The 13,039-nt window shown below is 53.1% G+C and overlaps 1 protein-coding gene across 1 annotated transcript in view; it reads left to right on the forward strand.

Moving 5' to 3' along the window:
* The window catches only part of ITGA5 (integrin subunit alpha 5), a 34,807-nt gene that overhangs the window by 7,691 nt on the left and 14,077 nt on the right, over positions 1-13,039 (forward strand). The window contains exons 2-12 of the mRNA XM_007518141.3: positions 2,197-2,327; positions 5,991-6,103; positions 6,200-6,320; positions 6,478-6,539; positions 6,628-6,673; positions 7,738-7,863; positions 8,078-8,122; positions 8,254-8,297; positions 11,793-11,849; positions 12,012-12,064; positions 12,562-12,770. Coding sequence (XP_007518203.1) covers positions 2,197-2,327; positions 5,991-6,103; positions 6,200-6,320; positions 6,478-6,539; positions 6,628-6,673; positions 7,738-7,863; positions 8,078-8,122; positions 8,254-8,297; positions 11,793-11,849; positions 12,012-12,064; positions 12,562-12,770 — 1,007 coding nt within the window. The remainder of the gene's footprint in view (positions 1-2,196; positions 2,328-5,990; positions 6,104-6,199; positions 6,321-6,477; positions 6,540-6,627; positions 6,674-7,737; positions 7,864-8,077; positions 8,123-8,253; positions 8,298-11,792; positions 11,850-12,011; positions 12,065-12,561; positions 12,771-13,039) is intronic.

The following is a 13,039-nucleotide window of genomic DNA, read 5'->3' on the forward strand; positions in this document are numbered from 1 at the left end:
GCTCCAAGAAACTGAGATAAGCTGCTCAGCCTCTTTGCCCAGAGCAAGAGCGAAAGGGTGCTGCCCAAGTCCACTCTGCCCAAGTACCTGGCCCATCACTCATGGTTCAATGATCTTTGCACTGCCCTTGACACCAACCAGTTTCTCTGGGGCTGCCCCAGCTAAGGTAGGGTAGCATCTGCTCTTCCCATGCAGCCCTGGGGCAATGCAACTTCTTCCTCTTGGGCCTGGTGACTTGAACAGGTCCTGCTCACAGAGTAGCTAGTTCCCACCCTCCAATTCCATGTATTGCCCCAGTGACAGGGTTGGGCTGGGGGAGGAGGGGAATGGGTGGGTGGGAGACAAACGGAGAAGTGAGAGGTTGGAAATAGACGGGAAGCCACAGGCAGTAAACATTTCCTGTCCCCAGGGTAACTGAGGTTGGCACCCCACCCCCATCACTCCAGGAACTCTCACTCCACTCTCACAGGCCTGTAGACCCTGCCTTCATTCTCACCCTGCAGCCCTCACAGACTGTTCACACTTCCCACTGCAGTTGCCTGGCCCTGCTTCCTCTCTCCAAGGCCCCCTGGATTCCATCTGTCCTGTATTCTACCTAGTCTCTTGGAAAACAACCCCCCCCCACACACACACACACCAAAATAAATAAATAAATAGCCTCCCTCCTCCACTTTCCCCCTGCTCTTGCGGTGTTAGTATAATGGGCACACTAGCCTGGTGAGCAAGGCCTAGGAAGGTACACATGGCAGGGAAGGCTGGGCACTGCTGAATGCTGGAAGGGCATATAGACCAATAAAGATAGAGGAGGAGAGAGAGAAGAAACTAAAGCTGTGAGTGTTCGCAGTCTCAAGGGCAAAGGGACAGAGTGAGAAGCAGTGCCAAAGGCAGCTCTGGGAAGAGAGCAGAAGTCAAGGTTGCAGGGACATTGGCCCAGGGCCTGAGTTCAGCTGTTCTGGGTACCAGATGTTCCTCATGGATACCCTGCAGGAGAAGCTGGGGAGAGCTGAGAGAGGCACAAAGGCCAGGGGCCCAGGGATAGCAGAGATAGAGCTGGCACCAGGGAGGTAGCCCAGGACTGTAACCATAAAAGCCATTACATTGGGTGCCCTTCAAAGGAGGCACCATGTCCAGAACTAAGGTTCCAGAAGAGCAGACCCCTCCCCACCAGGGATGGTATGTGGGAATGGGTTTCAACGAGCAGAGACCTAGCTAGGATGGGTAGGCAGCACTGAGCCACAGGGTAAGGGCAGGCCCAGGGAGATCAATCTGTTTCTACCATCCTCCAGACCCTCTCTCTCCACTCCTACTGCCTGGCTTCCAACACTCACATTTACCTCCTCCACACCCCAGGGCCAGGCAGCAGGACGCCTGGGTCTTGGCCCAGAGAAGGACTTTGGCTCTATGTGAGTGCACAATGGGAGGTTAGATGAGAGGACCTTGGGGCTATAAGGGCTGCACATCCGATGTGAACAGGCACCTCGGAGGGGGTGGAGAGTCTGGGGACCAGGCCACCCCCCACACACACACACCCCACATCCCCTTCCCATGACTGGTGATTCTGGTTTCCTTCTCAGTAAATGCAAGGCTAGGGTCTTGGAAATAGCTCACTTGGGTAGTGTGCTGCTTTGCCACACAGGCAGCCCAGGTTGGATCCTGGCCTCCACAGCATTTAAGGAAGCTTTGATACCCTTCTCTCTCTCCCTCCACCTCTCTCTCTCTCTCTCTCTCTCTCTCTATCTCTAGCTTCAAAAAAAAGATGGAGGGGGCCAGGCAGGGGGTGGTGCACCCAGTTAAGAGCACCTATTACCAAGCCCAAGGACCCAGGTTTGAGCGGTGGGTTTGTAGTGCCGGCACCAAGCCCCAGCGATAACACTAGTGGCAATAAAAAACAAAAAATTTAAAAAAAAAGAAAAAAAATTAAAAGTACAGGGAGGGAAAGGTATTCCTGCAAAAAAAATAAATTAAATAATAACAGGGCTGGTTAGAGAGGAGACAGTGAGTGGTGGGGGGGTGGTATATTAGTGACAGCAGCACATGGGGACCGCCTGACTCCAGCCTCTGGCATCTGTGGCATCTTCTGAGATATAAATACACGCCAGGGGGCGCCTACCCCACCCCCAGCCAGCCCCTGGCCCAGAGGCCTGGGTCTTGCCCAGAGAGTGGAGAAAACCTAACCATCTCCTTTGCCCTGCACAGGGTCAGCGTGCTGGTGGGAGCGCCCAAGGCTAACACCAGTCAGCCCGGAGTGCTGCAGGGCGGCGCTGTCTACCTCTGCCCAGGGGGCACCGGAACGGCCCCCTGCACCCAGCTCGAGTTTGACCGCAAAGGTAACCCGCCTGCTCCGGGGACCTGGAAGCCCTTGGAAGGGCCTGGGGGCGGGGCCTGGGCGAGGGGCGGGGCCTACGGGGGCACTGCCCTCGGGCGCCTGGCCGTTCCAGCTCCTCGCCCCGGGGCAGAGGCTCCCCGTGGCACTCACCCGGCGTTCCCAGTCCAGCCCATCCCGAGAGGGCGGGCATGATTCAGAAACATGTGGCTCTCATTTCCCCTGAATCACCCACAACTCAGGGAGGCCGGGGCAGCAACACAGACAAAGACTGGGAGAGTCAGACTCACTTCACTAAGCCCTGACTAAGTGGTGTGTCTGCCAGGTCCCTTGCACTGCGGCTGCCAGCGGGGGACTGTCACTGGATTAAGCCGCCACCCTCTGGGAGCCCGGTCAGCAGTGGGCGGGTGGGAGGGAGACTAACAGGGAGATGAGACGGAAGGAGGGAGGTTAAGGCTTCCAGAGCACTTTACTGTGTACCAGGCACTATTTGAAGCACGTTGCATACATGGACTCACTTAATGCTTGCAGCAGTGATATGAGGCATTATCGATTTCATTTCATTTCGTTGATTATTTCTGCAGAGCCAAAACTACACATGCATGGCATATATATATATATATATATATATATATATATATATATATATATATATATATAATTTGAAAGTACAGAGAGGAGTTGAGAGGGAAAGGAAGAAACGTGCAACACTGCCTCAACACTAATGAAGCTTCTTCCCTGCCAGTGGGGGCTGGGAGCTTGAGCTCAGGTCCTTGTGCGCTTCCCTGGCCACTTTTTTCATTCAGACAGAGAGAGGGAGATGCCACAGCATCAGCACTTCTTCTGATACCATAGCACCTCCTAAGGGGTGTCAGGGTTCAAACCTACACATCATGCATAGCAAAGCATGCACCCTACTTGGTGAGCTACCTCTTTATTTTCATTCTTTTAATTATTTGTATTTTTAAATATATTTACTCACTTATTATTGGGTAGAGATAATGAAATTGAGATGGGAGGGAGACAGACACCTGCAGCCCTGCTTAATCACTCATGAAGCTTTCCCCTTGCAGGTGGGGACCAGGACTTGAACCTGCATCTTTGTGCACTGTAATGTGAGTGCTTAACCATGTGCGCCACCACCTGGCCCTTCTTTTAATTATTATTATTTTTAATATTTATTTATTTATTCCCTTTTGTTGCCCTTGCTTTTTATTGTAGTTATTGTTGTTGTTATTGATGTCGTTGTTGGGTAGGACAGAGAGAAATGGAGAGAGGAGGGGAAGACAGAGAGGGGGAGAGAAAGATAGACACCTGCAGACCTGCTTCACCGCTTGTGAAGCGACTCCCCTGCAATTGGGGGGCCAGGGGCTCAAATCGGGATCCTTACGCCAGTCCTTGCACTTTGTGCCACCTTCATTTAACCTGCTGCACTACTGCCTGACTCCCTTTTAATTATTTTTTAAGGATTTCTTTATTAATGAGAAAGAGAGGGGGGAGAGAGAATCAGAACATTGCCTTGGCATATGTGATGCCAGGGATTGAATTTGGGACCTCATCCTTGAAAGTCCAGTGCTCTATCCAATATGCCACCTCCCAAGTTGCTATTTTATTTTATTTATTTAATTTTATTTTAAGGTTTACTTGTTGGGGGCTGGGCAGTAGTGCACTTGGTTAAGCCCACAGAGTACTAAGCTCAAGAATCTGAATTCGATCCCCCCCAGCTCCCCACCTGCAGGGGGTGCTTCACAAGCCACAGAGCAGGTCTGCAGGTGCCTATCTTTCCCTCTCCCTCTCTAACTCCCCCCCCCAGTTTCTCTCTGTCTTATCCAATAAAAATGGAAAAAGTAGTGGGAGTCGAGCAGTAGCGCAGTGGGTTAAGCGCACATGGCGCGAAGCCCAAGGACCAGCGTAAGGATCCCAGTTTGAGCCCCCAGCTTCCCACCTGCAGGGGAGTCGCTTCACAGGTGGTAAAGAAGGTCTGCAGGTATCTATCTTTCTCTCCCCCTCTCTGTCTTCCCCTCCTCTCTCCATTTCTCTCTATCCTATCCAACAACAAGGACTTCAGTGACAAGAATAATAATAACCACAACAAAAGGGAGAAAAAAAACCCCAAGCATCCAGGAGCATTGGATTCGCCCCAGCAATAACCCTGGAGGCAAAAAAAAAAAAAAAAAAAGGGAGAGAGAGATTTATTTGTTCACTTATGACAGAGAAAGAAGAAAGAGAGAACCAAAGCATTACTTTAGCACATGTGATGCTAGGGATTAAACACACTCTCATGTTTGTAAGTTCACCACTTTATGTGTTTTTAATCTTATTGTGTGAGAGAGAGGAAGAGAAACCCAAAGGCCAGAGCACCACTCTGCCATACATATTGCCTTGCTCTTGTCTTTCTTGTAGGGTGGTGCCAGGCACCAGGGCCTCACCACATGCAAGGCATGCGCTCTCCAGCTCTCCAGCCAGTCCCTCGCCTCATTTTATAGGGGGCAGAAGAAAGGTTAAGGAACTTGCACAAGGTCACACAGATAGTAAATGGTGGGAGGAGCAGGAACATGAACTTGAACAATCTGACTCACAGATAGATTGGGGGAGGGGGGAGAGGAAATTATAAGAAGATGTGGAGGTGTTGGGGGCAGACATATGGTTATGAAATGAACCGGCATTTTAGTTTTTTAATGGTATATTAATGGGAAAGAGAGAGAGGACACCAGGCCATCACTCTGGCACATGGGATGCCAGGGATCAAAATCAGAACCTCAACACTTTATCCACTGTGCCACCTCCCAGCCACCAAGCTGGTGTTTGTTTGTTTATTTGCTTTTTAGTTGACCAATGAGAATTAAAAGAAGAAGACTGTCCTATAGAGGGCAGAGATAGGGCTTAGACAGGGAGACAGACAGGTGCAGACTAGACACCGAGGGAGATAAGAGATGTAAAAGGGCAGAAAAAGGTCATGAGAAAGGTCAAGAAAGAGATGGAGGGCTGGAGAGATAACCCACCAGGTCAGGTGCCCAGGTTCAAGCCCCTGCTACCACATGGGAGGTGCTAAGGGAATTCCAGAGCTGTTGTGTCTTTCCCTCTCCCTGTCTCTCTGAGTGGAAAAATAAGTGGCCTGTAGCTGTGAAATTGTACTTGCATGAGACCCTGGTTCTGCAAAACTGAGCAAAAAAAAAAGGAGGTAGAACAAGTGCCCTTGGAGACGGGTCTTTCCCTCTGGAAATGACCTTTCTTCCCTGTCATTTCCTTTGGGATTTTTTATTTACTTTATTTTAATGAGAGAGTGATACAGAGAAAGAAAGAGTGAGACCCGGGCACGGCTCAGGTCTGGCTTATGGTGGGGCTAGGGATTGAACCTGAGACCTCAGAGCCTCAGGCATGAGAGACTTTTGCAGAACCATTATGCTGTCTGCCCAGCCTTTGCCCACCATTTCCTACCCCCACCTTACCACTGTCACTCAGGCTGAGTTAAGGGAACTGGGTAAGCCAGGGAAATGAAACTTGAGAAATTCTGGATTCTTCAAGTGTGCAGAGACTCTGAGCACACAGGTATGTGTCAGGGAAGAGTTAATGGGGTTAGATGAGGAAAGCACTGAAGGCCCATTCCCACACCCTCTCCTGTTGAGTCTTGGATCCTGAGTGTAACTCCCCTATCTTGCTTTCCTAGGCCCCCGGTACCTGGATGTCTCATTGTCCAGCCAGGAGGAAGAGGAGCCTCTGGAGTACAAGTCCTTGCAATGGTTTGGGGCAACAGTTCGAGCCCATGGCTCCTCCGTCTTGGTGAGGGGCAAGTGGGCTTAGTGGTGTGGTGGCTAAGGGGTGGACAGAGGCCTGGAGGAACTGAACCTAAAACCCCCTCCTCCCGGAACCGGCCAGGCCTGTGCCCCACTGTACAGTTGGCGCACGGAGAAAGATCCCCAGAGCGACCCCGTGGGCACCTGCTACCTCGCCACAAAAGACTTCACCCACTATCTGGAATACGCACCTTGCCGCTCAGGTAGGGCACATGGCTTCTGCCTTCTCTGTGCAAGTGCATCCTGTGCATAGAGTCCCCACACCCTCATTAGCTTCTGTGCCCTTCCTCTGGGCCCTCCGCCACCTCCAGTCCCCAGCTCCCTCTTTGCATCATCACCCATGACCTTCTCCCCTTGTAGATTTCAGCTCTGCGGCAGGTCAGGGCTACTGCCAAGGGGGCTTCAGCGCCGAGTTCACCAAGGTGAGTCGTGACCCAGGAGGGAGGCAGCTGTGGGACTGGCTGCAAGGGCTCAGGACCTGATACTGAACTCACCTTCTTTCCCCCACAGACTGGACGTGTGGTCCTGGGGGGACCAGGAAGCTATTTCTGGCAAGGTAAGTCCTTCCTTCTGCTACTATCCCATCATTCCCTGGTGTCTGTGCCTGCTCCCGATCTGCGGTCACCGTCCTTCTGCTACTATCCCATCATTCCCTGGTGTCTGTGCCTGCTCCCGATCTGCGGTCACCGTCCTTCCTTTCTCTGTCCTTGGCTTAATAACAATTACTATTATTATTATTTATGAAAGAGAGATCAGCGCACCGCTCAGCTCTGACTTTTGGTGGTGCTGGGAATTGAATCTGGGACCATAGAGCCTCGGGCATGAAAGGCTTTTGCAGGGAGTCAGGTGGTAGCGCGGCGGGTTAAGTGCAGGTGGTGCAAAATGCAAGGACCCGAGTAAGGACCCCAGTTTGAGCCCCCGGCTCCCCACCTGCAGGGGAGTCGCTTCACAGGCGGTGAAGCAGGTCTGCAGGTGTCTGTCTTTCTCTCCCCCTCTCTGTCTTCCCTTCCTCTCTCCATTTCTCTCTGTCCTATCCAACAACAATATATCAATAATAACTACAACAATAAAACAACAAGGGCAAAAGGGAATAAATAAATATATTTTTAAAAAAGTCTTTTGCAGAACCATTATGCTATCTCCCCAGCCTGTCTTAATTCTTTTTTTTTTTTTTAAGATTTACTTATATAAGAAAGAAGGAAAGAATCAGAGCACCACTCTGGTACACATGGTGCCAGGAGCAAAGTCAGAACCTCATGCTTGAGAACCCGGCACTTTATCTCACTGCTCCTGGAGGCCATTTTTTCTGTTGGATAGGACAGAGAGAAATGGAGAGAGGAGGGGAAGACAGAGAGGGGGAGAGAGAGATAGACACCTCCAGACCTGCTTCACCACTTGTGAAGCGACTCCCCTGCAGGTGGGGAGCCGGGGGCTCAAACCGGGATCCTTGTGCTTTGTACTATGTGCGTTCAACCGTGCACCACTGCCCAGCTCCCAGACTGACATATCTTACCCCACCACCCTCCACAAACTTCCCTTCCTAGAGCCAGACCCAGAGTCCTGTCTGGTCCTCAGGGCCTCCCTCCTCCACTCACCCACCCTTTCCCTTCCTCTTCCTAGGCCAGATCCTGTCTGCGACCCAGGAGCAGATTATAAAATCCTATTACTACGATTACCTCATCAGCCCAGTTGAGGGGCAGCTGCAAACGCGCCAGGCCAGTTCTATCTATGATGACAGCTATCTGGGTAAGGGAGCAAGGGGAGAATGGGGTGGGGGGCCTCCATACCCCATTCTCAGTCATCACCTGTGTCCCTTCTCCCTCTTAGGCATCCCTAGCCCCTCCACCATATTTGTCATGTGTAGGCTGACTGAAACCCCAGGAGGGGGGTGGGAATAGGCAGGCCCAGGGCTAAGGGGTCCCTGAGGCAGGACTACTAATACCCACACTCTGTCCCCCAGGATATTCTGTGGCCGTGGGTGAATTCAGTGGTGATGATGTAGAAGGTAAGTGTGTCCCCTGGGTTAGGGCCAAGGGAGGGAGACCCAGGAGGCAGGTCAGGGGAACTAAGACACCCCATTCTTTTTCGATTCCCCTTCCCCCAACCTAAGCCTACAACTTCCTCTTTTCCTTGCAGACTTTGTCGCTGGTGTACCCAAAGGGAACCTCACCTATGGCTATGTAAGACCCAGCTTGAGCCTCCTTCCCTCTCCTGACCTAAAGTGGGTCAGGGAAGACCCAAGTTCAAGTTCAGGCATTTCCGCTGGACGAATCATTCTGTCAGCTATTCATAACCCACTTCATTCCTGAAGCACATGGAGCCCTTCTTTTAGTCCCTTGGAGCCTCACTGTCCTCTGTCCAATGGGATAATAATAGTTGTGACCTCATGAGGCACTTGTGAGGGTGAAATGAGATAATGCATGTGAAAGCACTGGGTGAGCTGTTAGGAAACGTGCCCCCGGTAGCTATTATTAGACCTTGACGAGTGTTTTGGAAAGGAGACAGACAAGAATGCCCTCCGAGTTCATAGGGTTGGCAACATCTGTTGAGGCGAGGTAAGAGAAGGGGATGTGAATAAGACATCAGGCCACCACCTCATAAGAGGGCCCCGGGTGGGAGTCAGGTGGTAGTGCACTGGGTTAAGTGCACCACCTTTGCACCTGGGTGCAAAGCACAATGACCGGCGGAAGGATCCCAGTTCGAGCTCCTGGCTCCCCACCTGCAGGAGTTGCTTCACAGGTGGTGAAGCAGGTCTGCAGGTGTCTTTCTTTCTCTCTCTGTCCCTCTCTGTCTTCCCCTCTTCTCTCCATTTCTCTCTGTCCTATCCAACAACAACGACATCAATAACAATGACAACAATAACTACAACAATAAAACAAGGGCAACAAAAGGGGATAAATAAATAAATATTTTTTAAAAGAGGGCCCCAGGTGTGTGAGATGAAACGCACCCATAGCCAGCACTGCTTTAGAGACAGAAAGGAAAGCACAGAGCTCAGCTCCTACCCCACTGATCTTCTGTTCTGGAGGGCAGAGATGGATAGTAGATAAGTATAAAATTTGCTCTTAGGGGGCCCGGTGATGCTGCACCTGGTAGAGTACACATGTGATGATATGTAAGGACCCAGGTTCAAGCCCCTGCTTCTGCAGGGGGGAAGCTTCACAAGCAGTGAAGCAGTGCTGCAGGTGTCTCTCTCCCTCTCTACCCCCTTCCCTCTCAGTTTCTATCTCAACTCAAAAAAATGAATTAAAAAAATCTTAGGGGGGTTGGATGGTGATGCACCTGGTTGAGTGCACATATTACAATGCGATAGTACCTGGGTTCAAGCCCCTGGTCCCCACCTGCAGGGAGAAAGCTTCACAAGCGGTGAAGCAGGGCTGCAGGTGTCTCTCTGCCTCTCTTCCTCTCTGTCATCCCCTTCCCTCTTGATTTCTGGCTGTTTCTATCCAATAAATAAATAAAGATAAAGAATTAAAAAAAAACAACTAGGGGCCAGGTGTTGGTGCACCTGGTTGAATGCACATGTTACAATGTGCAAGGACCCAGGTTCGAGTCCCCAGTCTCCACCCGCAGGGGCAGAGATTCATAAGTGGTGAAGCAGTGCTGTAGGTGTCTGTCTCACTTCATTTCTATCCTCCCCTTCCCTCTTGATTTCTTGCTGTCTCTATCCAATAAATAAATACAGATAATAAAAAAAAATTTAAGGGTGGAGGGTAGATAGCATAATGGTTATGCAAACAGACTCATGCCTGAGGCTCCAAAGTCCTAGGTTCAATCCCCCGCACCACCATAAGCCAGAGATGAACAGTGCTCTGGTTAAAAATAATAATAATAATAATTAGTGGGTGCTAAGCTTTGGTGCACCTGGTTAAGTGCACATAATACTAAGTGCAAGGATTCAAGCAAGGATCTGGGTTTGATCCCCTAGGTCCCCACCCAAAGGAGGGTGATGCTTCACAAGTGGTGAAGCTGGTCTGCATGTGTCCCCCGCCCCCAATTTCTTTCTGTCCTATCCAGTAAAATGGAAAAAACTGGCCACCAGGAGCGCTGGGTTCATAGTGCTGGCACGGAGCCCCATAGATAATGCCAGAAGCAAAAAAAAAAAAAAAACACCTTAGTGATGTGGAAGAAAAGTAATGAAGTGAAAGGAAGGAAAAAGAGAGCCACTTGGCATAGAGAGGGGAAGCTGAGGTCAGTACTCAGGGAAGAATTGAGGGAAAAGAGGATTGTGTCTCCAGGGAATGCCTGCCCCCCTCTGTCCTGCAGCTATGGGCTGGTCCAGGGAATGCCTGCCCCCCTGTCCTGCAGCTATGGGCTGGCCCAGGGAATGCCTGCCCCCCTCTGTCCTGCAGCTATGGGCTGGCCCAGGGAATGCCTGCCCCCCCCCTGTCCTGCAGCTATGGGCTGGTCCAGGGAATGCCTGCCCCCCTCTGTCCTGCAGCTATGGGCTGGCCCAGGGAATGCCTGCCCCCCTGTCCTGCAGCTATGGGCTGGCCCAGGGAATGCCTGCCCCCCCCCTGTCCTGCAGCTATGGGCTGGTCCAGGGAATGCCTGCCCCCCTGTCCTGCAGCTATGGGCTAGTCCAGGGAATGCCTGCCCCCCTCTGTCCTGCAGCTATGGGCTGGTCCAGGGAATGCCTGCCCCCCTCTGTCCTGCAGCTATGGGCTGGTCCAGGGAATGCCTTCCCCCCTCTGTCCTGCAGCTATGGGCTGGTCCAGGGAATGCCTGCCCCCCTCTGTCCTGCAGCTATGGGCTGGTCCAGGGAATGCCTGCCCCCCTCTGTCCTGCAGCTATGGGCTGGTCCAGGGAATGCCTGCCCCCCTCTGTCCTGCAGCTATGGGCTGGCCCAGGGAATGCCTGCCCCCCCTGTCCTGCAGCTATGGGCTGGTCCAGGGAATGCCTGCTCCCCTCTGTCCTGCAGCTATGGGCTGGTCCAGGGAATGCCTGCCCCCCTCTGTCCTGCAGCTATGGGCTGGTCCAGGGAATGCCTGCCCCCCTCTGTCCTGCAGCTATGGGCTGGTCCAGGGAATGCCTGCCCCCCTCTGTCCTGCAGCTATGGGCTGGTCCAGGGAATGCCTGCCCCCCTCTGTCCTGCAGCTATGGGCTGGTCCAGGGAATGCCTGCCCCCCTCTGTCCTGCAGCTATGGGCTGGTCCAGGGAATGCCTGCCCCCCTCTGTCCTGCAGCTATGGGCTGGTCCAGGGAATGCCTGCCCCCCTCTGTCCTGCAGCTATGGGCTGGTCCAGGGAATGCCTGCCCCCCTCTGTCCTGCAGCTATGGGCTGGTCCAGGGAATGCCTGCCCCCCTCTGTCCTGCAGCTATGGGCTGGTCCAGGGAATGCCTGCCCCCCTCTGTCCTGCAGCTATGGGCTGGTCCAGGGAATGCCTGCCCCCCTCTGTCCTGCAGCTATGGGCTGGTCCAGGGAATGCCTGCCCCCCTCTGTCCTGCAGCTATGGGCTGGTCCAGGGAATGCCTGCCCCCCTCTGTCCTGCAGCTATGGGCTGGTCCAGGGAATGCCTGCCCCCCTCTGTCCTGCAGCTATGGGCTGGTCCAGGGAATGCCTGCCCCCCTCTGTCCTGCAGCTATGGGCTGGTCCAGGGAATGCCTGCCCCCCTGTCCTGCAGCTATGGGCTGGTCCAGAAAGTCAGGCCAATGGGCTTATCTCTTCCTTCCCAGGTCACCATCCTTAGTGGCTCAGACATCCGATCCCTCTATAACTTCTCAGGGGAACAGGTGAGGACACGCCCTCCACAGCCCAGCTTGGGCCTCTGCCCTGACCCAGGTCACACCCCTGGAGTCCCTGATCTCCCCTCACAGCCCTGCTGATCTTGCTTATTGACCCCTAAGTTCCTCTGACTCAGCGCTACCCCTCTTTCCCTCTTTCTACGCCCCCAGATGGCCTCCTACTTTGGCTACGCAGTAGCTGCCACGGATGTCAGCGGGGATGGGTGAGTAGTGGGCATGGGGTGCACCATCATGCTGCTTCTCCACCCCCAGATCCAGGAGGGCAGGATAGAAAGACCCAGCGTGGGATGGTAGCGCTGCAAGTTAAGCGCATATGGCGCGAAGAGCAAGGACCGGCGTAAGGATCCCGGTTCGAGCCCCTGGCTCCCCACCTTCAGGGGAGTCGCTTCACAAGTAGTGAAGCAAGTCTGCAGGTGTCTCTTTCTCACCTCCTCTCTGTCTTCCCCTCCTCTCTCCATTTCTCTCTGTTCTATCCAACAATAGCAATGGCAACAATAACAACAACAACAAGGGCAACAAAATAGGAAAAATGGCCTCCAGGAGCAGTAATTCATAGTGCAGGCACTGAGGCCCAGCGATAACCCTGGAAGCAGGAAAAAAAGACCCAGGGTGCCTGGCGTTTCCTGCGCAAGACGAGGGGGGTGGGAGGCTGCAAGACAAGGTGTCTGGACCCTTGGGTTTCCCTCTCACCCACCCCCAGGCTGGACGACCTGCTGGTGGGGGCGCCCCTGCTCATGGAGCGGACAGCTGATGGACGGCCTCAAGAGGTGGGCAGGGTCTACGTCTACCTGCAGCACCCGGCTGGCATGGAGCCCACGCCCACCATCACCCTCACCGGCAGTGATGAGTTTGGCCGATTTGGCAGCTCCCTGACCCCCCTGGGAGACTTGGACCAGGACGGCTACAATGGTATGTGCCTGCGCTGAGTGGCTACAGTGGCCCAGGGGCCTGAGTCAGGGCGGGTGATTGCGGAGGGGAAGAAGGAGGGTGGCCATCAGCTAAGATACCAGACCCTGGGCTGGGTGTTAGCGCACCTGGCAGAGGACACACATTGCTATTTGCAGGGACGCGGGTTCAAGTCCCCAGTTCCCACCTGCAGAGGGGAAGCTTCATATGTGGCAGAGCAGTGCTGCAGGTGTCTCTCTCTTTTTTTAATTAACTTTATTTATTGGATAGAG

This window comes from Erinaceus europaeus, chromosome 7 (genome assembly GCF_950295315.1).
Source record: "Erinaceus europaeus chromosome 7, mEriEur2.1, whole genome shotgun sequence".
NCBI classification, from domain to species: domain Eukaryota; kingdom Metazoa; phylum Chordata; class Mammalia; order Eulipotyphla; family Erinaceidae; genus Erinaceus; species Erinaceus europaeus.